The 12,588-nt window shown below is 39.1% G+C and overlaps 1 protein-coding gene across 3 annotated transcripts; it reads right to left on the minus strand.

Annotated features, from left to right (window-relative positions):
• Window positions 1–2,837: 2,837 nt before the first annotated feature.
• LOC129178769 (uncharacterized) lies at window positions 2,838–7,074 on the minus strand. Of its 3 annotated transcripts, XM_054771320.1 has the most exons (4): window positions 6,886–7,074; window positions 4,357–5,133; window positions 3,696–3,995; window positions 2,838–3,074 (listed from the first exon to the last, which is right to left on the minus strand). In XM_054771320.1, the coding sequence occupies exons 1-4, from the start codon at window positions 6,961–6,963 to the stop codon at window positions 2,946–2,948; spliced, it is 1,284 nt and encodes a 427-aa protein (XP_054627295.1). In that variant the 5' UTR covers window positions 6,964–7,074; the 3' UTR covers window positions 2,838–2,945. The 3 variants fall into 3 exon arrangements, 2 of the variants coding, with proteins under 2 accessions (XP_054627295.1, XP_054627296.1); XM_054771321.1 differs by lacking the exon at window positions 4,357–5,133; XR_008569843.1 differs by lacking the exon at window positions 2,838–3,074 and having other exon boundaries at window positions 3,321–3,995; window positions 4,357–4,474.
• Between the last annotated feature and the right edge of the window lie 5,514 nt (window positions 7,075–12,588).

Here is a 12,588-nt window from a genome sequence, read left to right on the forward strand (position 1 = left end):
TCCTGGCCTGCAACGCTGAATAAATGTAAATTATTCCTAATTTGTATGGTTTGTTCATAAAGATCAATTGGGAACATCACTGCCGCTTCATGGTAAATGCACACACATTCTATAAAAGTAGCTGTGATGTGACAAGGTAATAACACAGTGACACTGTCACAGTGACAGTTAAGTAATATAATGCAAATATTACATAATCATTCTGACGGCCAATGGGCTTTATACACAGCCCCACTACTTCCTGATCCTAAAACAGCTCCTTTATTCCTGTCATTCATTACTGGATAATTTAATTCATCCAGGTGTGCCTGCTACTTATTGTTGTGACCAATATGGTCAGGAAGTAGTGGGGCTGTGCCTATTGCAAATACTTGGTGTCATAGTAAGAAATGAGTGTTTTCAGGCTACATTGCACATGCCAAATATTAACTGGTATCTCAACATCTTAAAAATGGTCATTTATCTGAGTACCCAACCACCTTAACAGCAAATATTAATAAACAATTCTACCAGTGATAAATAATTCTATACCCCGAAAATGAAGGAAATGAAAGCTACAGTCATCTTCCAAGTATTTAAATAATGAAAAATGTGAAAACTTGTATAGTATGGCACCAACATATAATAGAATTATAGACGGCTCCCCACACATTTAAATGGTGTTTCAAACAAAACAACTGAAAAAGATATTAAAAAAATGCCTACATAAATAAAATATAATCAACCATATAATAAGGAGGCCTCTTAAGCTTATGCCTGATCAAGACTGCTTAAATTCAAATGATGTCCATGACTAAGTAGTTACTGGCGAGGATGTTGTCAAACTCTGTGCGGAATTCAGGGAAAGAACTGTATGTGGTTGGTACTTCAAGTGTTGCTCCACATGTATGAGCAACAGGCCTTCTGTTGAGTCCAGTTTCAGCATCAAAGTGAATCATAATTTTGTCAACGCATATGACAGAGGACCCAGTACAGAAGCGAAAGAACTTCTCTGCTTTGGTTTGCTCAGCATTTTTTACATAACGCTGGAGGTGGTTAAAGGTTGCCTGCTCTCTCTGAGAGAGCATCACATTTGTTGTTTCCAGGAGTTGTGAGACTCTTTTGCCTGTGGCCTTCTTGGAGTCATACAGAGAAAATACACTTTGCTTGTCGAAAAGTTTGGGAAATACATGTGACATGGGTATGGAGAAACAATCAATTATTTATTTTGGCTCTTGCAGAGTGGCTTTGTGAGCCATTGTTTCTATGGCAGCCTTCATGCCTTCCGTTGAAGGTAGGAAATGAGAGCCCATCCTTGTAAAAAGGTCGAGCAGGTCCTCATCATCACCTTCCTCCCTTGTGCCCTGGAGAGCCTTCTCAACAGCTCACCTCTCAATAGGAGATAAGTCATTGAAAAATGATGCCATCAAGACGTCTGCATCAACACTGTCAATTCCATGAATGCAGGCAAACATGAAAGCCACTGATAGCCTCACTGGCATGACACCATGGTCTGTGAAGCCCTTCACCCAGATACGCCCAACTGCTTGCCATTCGGCCTCGCCAAAATCTGGCCTTAGTTGTGGAACTCGCTCCATTTCCCCTTCACACTGTTCAAGAAATTGCTCCCAGAATGCAGCGTAAACTTCCCTTGACACTCCAGCATCATCAACAGCTTTTTCATTTACAAAGTCCATTTTTAAAGTCAAATTCAGGATGCTGCTGTCCATGAATACAGCCAAAAGATCTTCAACAACCTTAATCCTGCAAATTGAAGCACGTTGTGAAGTCTGTGGATTTCCTAGGTTGCTGGATGAGGATGATGGGGAAAGATGGCTGCTTGAATTTGAGGGCAAATCAAACGTAATTTCTCCTTCCTGCTAGAAGAACAAAACATACACAACAAAAACATAAGGATCAGTGAAGAAGAGGCCAAAGTATTCAAAATTCTGTACGCTTGTGTCAAGGTTAAAATAACAATGCACCCTATGTTTTCCCACTGTGTGCCTCAAAAGCATCTTTTCATGGGACCCGCTCATAACTGCACACCTCCAGTTGATAACAAAGGCTTTCTACTTCAATGTTTCTATTCCAAGACAAGTTAGCCCTGACAACATCAGTATGACACATCCACTCATGTAAAGTTCTGTTCAAAGTAGTACTGTCAAAAGATTACAATTATTAATCTGATTAATTAGGGTAGCTGTGGCATAATTTTGATTAATCTCAAATATCATTTATTTTTTATGTATAGTAATCACATTTGGTTTTGCAGGGGCAAACAGACTCAGAAAGATGGAAATATATCTGCAATTAATATTTATTAAACATTTTCAACTAAATAACTTGAACAAACTGTTTTGTCATGGTGTTTTTCGTCCGAATATTTCCATGTAGAGCCAACAAGCTCTTTAGCATCTTCTGTCTTTATGGCTTGGTGTTGTGACTAATGTATATGAGTTTACAGAAAACCAGGCACCTCGTGTTAGTTTATTTCAAAAGGATGCATTATTTATTTATTTGATATTTCAGATGATTGTTAACAATTGAAAGTTAACAATTGAACTGCCTGCCCACCGTATGGTTTAGCACATTTGGAGTGTTCCTATTTCAATGAGAGCAGTGTCTAACTGTACAAACTAGAGGTATAAAAAGGTAAAGAAATCCACCACTTGGCACTGTGGCTGTAAATGGTTGGTCAGGTCACTCTCCATTAACTAGGATGTCACAAGGTGAAAATCATTCAGGACATTTTAACTTTTTTTTGATGAAATGTAGGACTTATTTATTTTTTAACATTTTTTTTTTAACATTTTGATTGTGTTGACAAAAGAAAACAATTTTACATTGCCATGGTAGCTCTACTAGCACACACCCCAAATGACCCAAATGCATTGAACAGACACGTTCACAGTATTTCCATGCTCCAAATGGGTTAATTGCATTAAGATTTTTAATCAGATTAATCATGATGGCTTAATCTGCATGAATTTTGCCAGCCCTAGTTCATGGATGGACTGCTCATCTAGTGTGGTCAGGCCATCAGCAGAAGGCAAACATAACTCCTGATTAAGTACTGCATTCACTTCTGGACTCTGAAGGTGTGACAAATGGAAAAAGTCAAGCACACAACAATATAATGAATTCACAAACCAGTGCCATAAATGTGCTAAAGTTAGATCAAAAGGACTGACTTCTCCCACTGCCACACTTTCACAACTACTCTTCATCTTTTTAAACAAAACTATGGCTATTTGTTTTTAGTTCAATTTATAGAAATGTAAGTTGAGAAAAATGTTGATAAAGTAAAAAAAAACAAAAAGACATTTTTTAGAGATGCAAGCAAACATATCTTACAGTTCATCTATCAGCAGTGTTCAGCATTTCTTAGCTGATTTTATGCAATCTAAAATACTTTACAGAAGCATGAGCAAAAAAGTATTAATGGAAACAGATGCAACATGTGATTAAGTACAGTACGAGTTCTACAGCTCTGCAACTCATTTCATTCCTTGGCCCATTTGATACATAATGGCGCAAGAGAGTGCATGTGCCTTGAAAATATTGTTCATTTGTGGATGGACTATACAATTTAACTCATAAAATCACATTTACTAAATATTAATACAGCAGTGCATTCTCTATTTTGTCAGTTTTTTATCAGTTTTAATACCTGTTTTACCATTTCTACCTCCTTATATGTAGCCTCACATTACTTGTGTGACATCCTCACTGTCGACAAGATGATATGTTATCACAACGTTCTCCTCGTTACCAAGGTTATCTTCTGGATCCCATAGAACTGTATCTGCCTCGTCTAGTTCTGTGTCTTCTGAAGCTACACGATAGATGTGCTCATGCTCGGTTTGGAGGGAGTGACTGAGACTTGTGCTGGTCAACTCAATGGTTTCAGACCAGGGATCTGGAAAGCTTCTGTTTGTGCCCTGCCTTTGGTCTGTTGGGGTCGACTGAGAGGGCTCTGGTTGACGTGGACCGTGTGCTGTTCTGTGGTGCATCTGGAAATAAGTCAAAACCAGAAGGTTTTAATGTGGTCACCAGTAACAAATAAAACCTTAGCAAGAAACACATGGGCTGCATGCAATAGTAAATAGTGCACCAAAATACATTTGGCTCAAAGTATCTCCATTAAAGTTTAATAAGGCAGTAAAGTTTATACAAATAGTGATCCTAAAGTTTATTTAAAAATAATAATACATTAAGGAGTGCAAGTATATGATGAACTCCTTTCTCCCACATAAATACAAGTGCATTATCTTTTTATTTAGTAGATGAAGTGTGGACTTCAAGCTAATTATTTCCATCTGTCCCAGTTATTATCATCATTTCCAATACTGTATATTTGCTACTGCCACAAACCTGATTTCTTTTGTAACTGTCAGATGGATGTCTATGATCCAGCAGCTCTGTGACTGAGCCTTCTCTATCAATGCGGGATCCGCCCTCATTCAGCTTAGAATTTGCTCCTTCAGTGATGCTAAAAGATAAATCCTCAGACAATGAATCTTCACTACATTCATTCAGTTCAGATAAGGAGTGACCTGTTGAAGGGCCGCCTGCTTTTGTGCAAATGTAAAATCTAAGCAGCTTCAGGTTTGTTTTTTCATACAGTCTGCCAACAGTGTCATCTAACTGAATCATCTTTCCTTTAAAATCACAAATGTCAAACGTAAAGTCACATGCTGGACCCTTTGGTGAGCACCCATCTGGGAAAAATAGGTCCTTTCCCTTTTCTAAAATATCAGCAACAGTTGCTGTCTTTTCCACAGTGACATGTCTCGTGCCTCCACCATTCCTGGTCCTGACTTGCTGGTATTCATGCTTGCCATAATGAAGCCACCCAATTTCAATCTTCCTGGAGGTCTTTTCTGCTGCAGTATTGCTCTGTCTTGCCATTGAGTCACCTGACCTTTGGAACACACCAGATGCACTAGAGAGTGCTCCTTTGGTTTTTGATTTCATTTTTCTAGTCCCAATTCCATCTCTTATTCTCTGTAAAAGAGTCTCCTTATCGGTGCTGCGTTGTTCAGTGTCTGTTTGTTGACAGAATGACAGGACAGCTATCTGGTCACCATAAGACCTGATGTCATTGGCCATTTGCTCATCCGCCATTATGCGCAATGCTGCCTTGTCAACCTGCAAACATAAAATACTACAATAAATACTTGAGATGCTTACTTTGAACATGAATGATAAACACATAGATCAAAGGTCATGACCCTGCCCCTTTCAAAATAGAGTCACTGCAGTGCTTGCAGTTTCAGTGCATGTACAGGTATATCTTTTGTTACTGTAACAACAAATGTATAGTTGCCAAATAGAAAGCTTAAACTGCATCCCATTCACCACCAAGGAAACTAAAATTGAATAGGACTGTGGACTCGACCGCAAATGAATGGAACAAAGTGCAGTACGCCATGGAGCACAAAGTCCATCATGATGGTGAGCAGGAGAGGTGGACGGGGCCAGGCGGACAAGAGTGTACAATGTATTCACTAGCTCTGAGCTGAGTATAGAATAGTTATACGCTGTGTGTACACTTTGGTGAAATGGATGAGTGTTATTTACTGAACACAATGAATTTATATGTATGTTTATATATACACAGTATATATACATGTGTGTAGAAATCCATTATACTGCAGAAATATGACCTACATGTAACGTCAATAAAAACCTGAGCAGCAGTATGAAACTTTTTCCTTCTTTGACTTTTTTCCTGAATTTACACCTTACATTTATTTAAGTAACGGCCTTGTTAATACATTTGATAACTATGTATAACCTAAATCAGGGGTCACCAAGGTTTTTCCTTGTGAGAGCTACTTTTACAAAATGAAAATGGCCAAGAGCTACTCATTTTTCTAACATTTATTTTCAGAGCTTATTTTAAAGCCAAACAAAGCGAATATGCTTGTTTTACCAGAACATGAACAAAATGCTGGTGTCCACAACTCACATGTTGTATTTCACAATGCATTTCTTTCTACTGTTCTTTCATTATTAACCGAAAACCTGAATGAAAAGCCTGGCGCGGGCACCACGTTGGTGACCCCTGACCTAAATCATCATCACTGACTTAATTTAATTAATTCATTAATTTAACTAATCACCCAGAGAAACAAATGTAGGTTTAAGATATATTGTGTGGGAGTCCCACATAATATACACTTGAGGTGTGAGTCTTGTCCAACGTCCTGTTTATTTACAACAACCAGTGTTATAAATCTACAACGTTTTTAGTAATACATGCCTGTCTTTATTTTTAGGAAACTTGAAAAATGACAAATCTGGTCTTTTGGACCGTCTGTTAAGAGCAATTAACGGTTGAGTAGTGTGCTGAGGACATGTTTACAATGCAATGTTTCTGGATTCTGCTCACCATCATCGTTACAATAGCATTGTGATGGAAATGTTTCGACTTGGCAGTGGCGGGGGGAACGTTTGGTGTTGTGACACTATACCGGAAGAGAGTCGCTGCTAGTTTTACATGTGAGAGTAGTACCTGCTGTAAAGTTCTAAATACATTAATGTGAGCAAATGCACAATTCTAACCGCCCACTCTTTGTGGTTTAGGATGTAACGGAACAGAGTGAAACAATCATGGCGGCCAAACCCAGGGTACACTAGTACGGGAATGGATGCCGATTGACAGTCCTACGAGTCTCGTGTCCTTACGACAAGCCACGGCGTCCACAATTATGACATATGATGATAAGGTAAAACACACGTTGCTCTGCAACAAAGAAAAATGCAACACGTTTGCATCATATGATGCACAAGCGTATCCGCCCTAGCATAACTTCTCTATGGTTGGCGCATAGAATGAGCGCGAGCATCACCTTAATCTGTGTTGCTACACAACTACTGAAATAATTTGACACCCACCTTGTCTCTCTTCATCCGCATAATGTCCTCATTAGGGACCTCTCTAGAATGCAGGAAATGCTCCAAGTCCTCCTCCATGGCTGTCTTGTTACGAGGCTCCTTACCGTAGTACACCGAAGTGCAATATGCTCTTAAACAGTTTCCGTACAAAAGAGTTTTGCGAGGGAACGCAAAAGTTCGGTCTTTTTTTTTTTTACCCATCATATTTTTTTTTTCTCCATGTCCCCTCCGGGGCTCCGTAATGCATAGTTTTACTCCTCTAGAAAGAGATTTTCATTTGAACTGCATATCCAATCCCTTTTTTCCACTAAAATCCATGGTCATGATCCTTTACTTTCATACAATTTACTATGCTCTTGTCTGTACAAAATATGAATCATAAAAGAGACAAGTTTTAAAATCATTTAACATTTTGATGTTTTTTTTGTTTGTGTTATGAAATAGAGAACCTCATTTCTGATATAGAAATATATTTTAACAAACACAACAGGAATAATGTGATAACCATAATGTGTAATAACCATAAACACATACACCCACACAAATGGAAAACTGTGGGAACTGCATACTTTTTGAGACGTGTTGTTTGGCCAGTTGTGTCAAAACATGCTGCTTCAAAGTGGTCACTACAAAAGGACTGATTTACGTGTTGGTGTCCACTTATCTCGTCTCATGTTTACGAGCCATGATGCCAGAAACTGTCGACGGCTAAACGGAAACCGACACAGGAAAAAGGTGAAAATAAAGAAATACATATATATATATAACAAAAAAAGTACGTACATTTCCTCTTAGCTATTATAGGGCTATATAAACCTATCAATTTTGGACATACATTTAATCAGAGGAATTTTGCACGATCGCAAATATCTGAGAGATCGACAGTGCAAAACCCTTAAATGTGTTAGGAACGGGTGTTGTGCCGAGTTTGGCATCCATGCCGAGATCTGCATGCAGGTCGCGGGAGCGCGCACGCTCAGCTGAAAACTCAACCGTGTGACGCCGTGTTAGTCTTAAGGCACAGTACTTCATGATAATGAAGCGATGGTACGTTTTGTCAGCTTTATGGGTAACTATACAGCACCCAAAGCACGAATTTCTTGACTTTATATTTGTTAGATATGTGGAAGCATTTGATTCAAGCATATCTAGAAACGCGGTGGGAGGAGCAGGTTAGACATTCACAATGTAACTGTGGCACTTTGTTACACAGTTGTCCCTCGATTTATTTGTTTCTGTATAACAAATGACAAATTACCAAGCTCATTCATTTATAGAAAAGAGGGGCATGCATGCAGTATTCGGTAGGGAGGATTTTGGAGCTGCCGAAAATTGCATGCACCCCTGGTTGGTCAAATACGACTCCTAAATGTGTGTAATTCACACAATGTTCTTCAAAGACACACATCTCTCACGTAGTTGGCGTCATTTCTTCTAAAAATGTCCCAAACAAGAAATAGGGGGTGCATGCAATTCTCGGCAGAACGGATTTTGGAGCTGCCGAAAATTGCATGCACCCCTCGTTGGTCAAATACGACTCCTAAATGTGTGTAATTCACACAATGTGCTTCAAAGACACCCACCTCTCACGTAGTTGGCGTCATTTCATCTAAAAATGTCCCAAACAAGAAATAGGGGGTGCATGCAATTCTCGGCAGGACGGATTTTGGAGCTGCCGAAAATTGCATGCACCCCTCGTTGGTCAAATACGACTCCTAAATGTGTGTAATTCACACAATGTGCTTCAAAGACACCCACCTCTCACGTAGTTGGCGTCATTTCTTCTAAAAATGTCCCAAACAAGAAGTAGGGGGTGCATGCAATTCTCGGCAGGACGGATTTTGGAGCTGCCGAAAATTGCATCCACCCCTGGTTGGTCAAATACGACTCCTAAATGTGTGTAATTCACACAATGTGCTTCAAAGACACACATCTCTCACGTAGTTGGCGTCATTTCATCTAAAAATGTCCCAAACAAGAAATAGGGGGTGCATGCAATTCTCGGCAGGACGGATTTTGGAGCTGCCGAAAATTGCATCCACCCCTGGTTGGTCAAATACGACTCCTAAATGTGTGTAATTCACACAATGTGCTTCAAAGACACACATCTCTCACGTAGTTGGCGTCATTTCATCTAAAAATGTCCCAAACAAGAAATAGGGGGTGCATGCAATTCTCGGCAGGACGGATTTTGGAGCTGCCGAAAATTGCATCCACCCCTGGTTGGTCAAATACGACTCCTAAATGTGTGTAATTCACACAATGTGCTTCAAAGACACACATCTCTCACGTAGTTGGCGTCATTTCATCTAAAAATGTCCCAAACAAGAAATAGGGGGTGCATGCAATTCTCGGCAGGACGGATTTTGGAGCTGCCGAAAATTGCATGCACCCCTGGTTGGTCAAATACGACTCCTAAATGTGTGTAATTCACACAATGTTCTTCAAAGACACACATCTCTCACGTAGTTGGCGTCATTTCATCTAAAAATGTCCCAAACAAGAAGTAGGGGGTGCATGCAATTCTCGGCAGGACGGATTTTGGAGCTGCCGAAAATTGCATGCACCCCTGGTTGGTCAAATACGACTCCTAAATGTGTGTAATTCACACAATGTTCTTCAAAGACACACATCTCTCACGTAGTTGGCGTCATTTCATCTAAAAATGTCCCAAACAAGAAATAGGGGGTGCATGCAATTCTCGGCAGGACGGATTTTGGAGCTGCCGAAAATTGCATCCACCCCTGGTTGGTCAAATACGACTCCTAAATGTGTGTAATTCACACAATGTGCTTCAAAGACACACATCTCTCACGTAGTTGGCGTCATTTCATCTAAAAATGTCCCAAACAAGAAATAGGGGGTGCATGCAATTCTCGGCAGGACGGATTTTGGAGCTGCCGAAAATTGCATCCACCCCTGGTTGGTCAAATACGACTCCTAAATGTGTGTAATTCACACAATGTGCTTCAAAGACACACATCTCTCACGTAGTTGGCGTCATTTCATCTAAAAATGTCCCAAACAAGAAATAGGGGGTGCATGCAATTCTCGGCAGGACGGATTTTGGAGCTGCCGAAAATTGCATGCACCCCTCGTTGGTCAAATACGACTCCTAAATGTGTGTAATTCACACAATGTGCTTCAAAGACACCCACCTCTCACGTAGTTGGCGTCATTTCTTCTAAAAATGTCCCAAACAAGAAGTAGGGGGTGCATGCAATTCTCGGCAGGACGGATTTTGGAGCTGCCGAAAATTGCATCCACCCCTGGTTGGTCAAATACGACTCCTAAATGTGTGTAATTCACACGATGTGTTTCAAAGACACCCACCACCAATTCCGACATAATTTATTTAAAGTGCAGACAAGTAAAAGCATGCATAATGACATGTTACTCATATAAAAATACAGTCTGTATACATATACATATATTTAAATAACATGATTATTTGTAATTCCTGTGTTATTTTTGCATTTTGTTGTAATTTTAAAGGTGTCTAAACCCTGTTTTATTGGTTGGTGTGGCATGTTGTGGCATGTTGCATTTTGGTGTTGGTCTGGAGAGGTTGAATTAGTGATGTGCGATACTACTGATTTCATCTCCGATTCGATACTAAGTAAAATTCAAGCTGGTATTGGCTATACCAATACCATACCAATATTTTGTGCAAATACACTTAGTGTTTCTGATAATTTTAACAAAGTACAGTATTTCAAATCACACTGCATGATAATCCCACTGCATAAATAATACAAGACATCAGAATGATTTTGACGTCGGTAATTCACAATCATCACAATTCCATTAATGATCAGGCATAGTTTCAACAGGCTGAGAGAGACTGACTGAGCAGTGTTGTTTTTACGCATTCCACACTTACCCTGGAAGAAAAAGAACAATTAGCTCCCACCAATTACCGATCATTTCAGCAACATCTCAATCATTACCTTACCTTCCATTGTGTTCATGATAATGATATACATTACCAGTAAATCTGACTTAAGGATCAAAATTATTGATATTTTGGTTTAGAATCGATTTTACAACATAAACATTTGGTATCGGAAGTAGCGATATTTCCGTATCGATTCCTACATCACTTACTAGCAAGTGCTTTACAGTAGCTGCGGTAGTTTTTGTAATTATCGATTAGTTAACATGGACCCTGCATTGTACGAAACTTTGTTGTTGTACAAAACACAAGGAAAGTACACAGATGGGCTGACAAGACCACAGAAGTCCGAACTTCGCAGAAAAGCGTCGAAGTATTATGTTGAAGGTAAGTAGGCTAATTAAGGTTCACTGGCAAACGTCAACTTGTGTCAGGACTTATGAGATCATTTGTGAATCCCTTAGTTTGTCAAACTATCGTGAAAATAAAATGCTCTGCTTTAAGAAATACAGGATGTCACAAGAAATTGACATAGTTTAAGTTTTTCTCAACTTTACTAAGTAGGTTAAACGGTGATGTAAGGTTTAGTCGTGCATGACACCAACCACTATATCCTCATATATGTATAGCTTTAAACATTAACAGGCTACTTAATGTCATTGATTGATATCGTATCAGTCAGCAGACTTTTTCATAGTGTTAGTGTTTTAAATAAATTCAAGGTCTGGTATGCTATAAATAAATTCATGTCGTCATTTATCCTGTAGGTGGAGCACTGTATTACACCAAGGGATCTGGCAGAGAAATAAAAACAAAAGTGGTTTGTGGTACAGAAGAAGCAAACACAATTTTTGTTGAGTTTCATGCTAGCCCCACAGGAGCTCACACTGGCCAGAAAAAAACACGGGATGCTATTTGCATACGTTTTTTCTGGCCTGGAATGACCAAGGACATAGATACATGGGTAAGAACACACTAATTTATAATTGTATTTTGTGTTTGGCCTCACAACCAGTTTGGCTCTTGTAGAACATACTGACGATGCTGAAGTTGGCTTCCGATTCACCAGATTCTGATTCGGCTTGTGGAATTTAAGGTGACGTTATGAGCAATGCAAGTTTTTTTTTACTGATGGTCTTTTTTTTGTTACTCTTCTTAATGTGAAAATATTGAAGACATTTTAGTTAAGACATTGCCTTTTCCTGACACTCACTATTGGATTTGTGAAAGTTTTGATTTGTGATTTTTGAGAAGTCTAGGTCTAATGGTTTTCAAAGTGGACCTGGTCTAATATGGACTAGGTCCTAAAAATGTCCACATGCATTTTCACACATCAAAACTTTCACAAATCCAATAGTGAGTGTCAGGAAAAGGCAATGTCTTAACTAAAATGTCTACAATATTTTCACATGAGGAAGTGTCAGAAAAAAAAACATCAGGACAAACACTCACATTGCTCATTACGTCACCTTAAATTCCACATTAAGTTTACATTTAAGTGCTGAATCAGAAGCTGCCGAATCGAAAGCTAACTTCAGCGTTGTAATTGACTGTTAGAAAAAAAATATTTCTAATAAATTTCTTCTTAATCCAACTTGTGTCATTTATATCTGTCTTGTATTCTTTCCACAGGTGTCAGAATGTACTGTCTGCCAGTCGGCCCAGCAGACAATAAAGCAGAAGGTCCAACACACTCCCATAAAGGTATTATTTATTTTGTGAGTTTGCCATTCTGTCTCCTCCATGTGTTATTGCTCCAATATTCTGCCTTTTAGTGAAGGTTACATTAGTCCATGGGGTTGTACGAG

Source organism: Dunckerocampus dactyliophorus, chromosome 3 (genome assembly GCF_027744805.1).
Source record: "Dunckerocampus dactyliophorus isolate RoL2022-P2 chromosome 3, RoL_Ddac_1.1, whole genome shotgun sequence".
NCBI lineage: Eukaryota > Metazoa > Chordata > Actinopteri > Syngnathiformes > Syngnathidae > Dunckerocampus > Dunckerocampus dactyliophorus.

Bases quoted from the DNA above. Each gene is read 5' to 3' on its own strand.
- LOC129178769 (XM_054771320.1), bottom strand. From the start codon at position 6,963: ATGGAGGAGGACTTGGAGCATTTCCTGCATTCTAGAGAGGTCCCTAAT. The intron at 5,134-6,885 runs GTGGGTGTCAAA...TTATGTTTGCAG, and splicing joins TGCGGATGAAGAGAGACAAG to GTTGACAAGGCAGCATTGCG. The intron at 3,075-3,695 runs GTAATGTGAGGC...TCACACCTTCAG, and splicing joins ACAGTGAGGATGTCACACAA to AGTCCAGAAGTGAATGCAGT.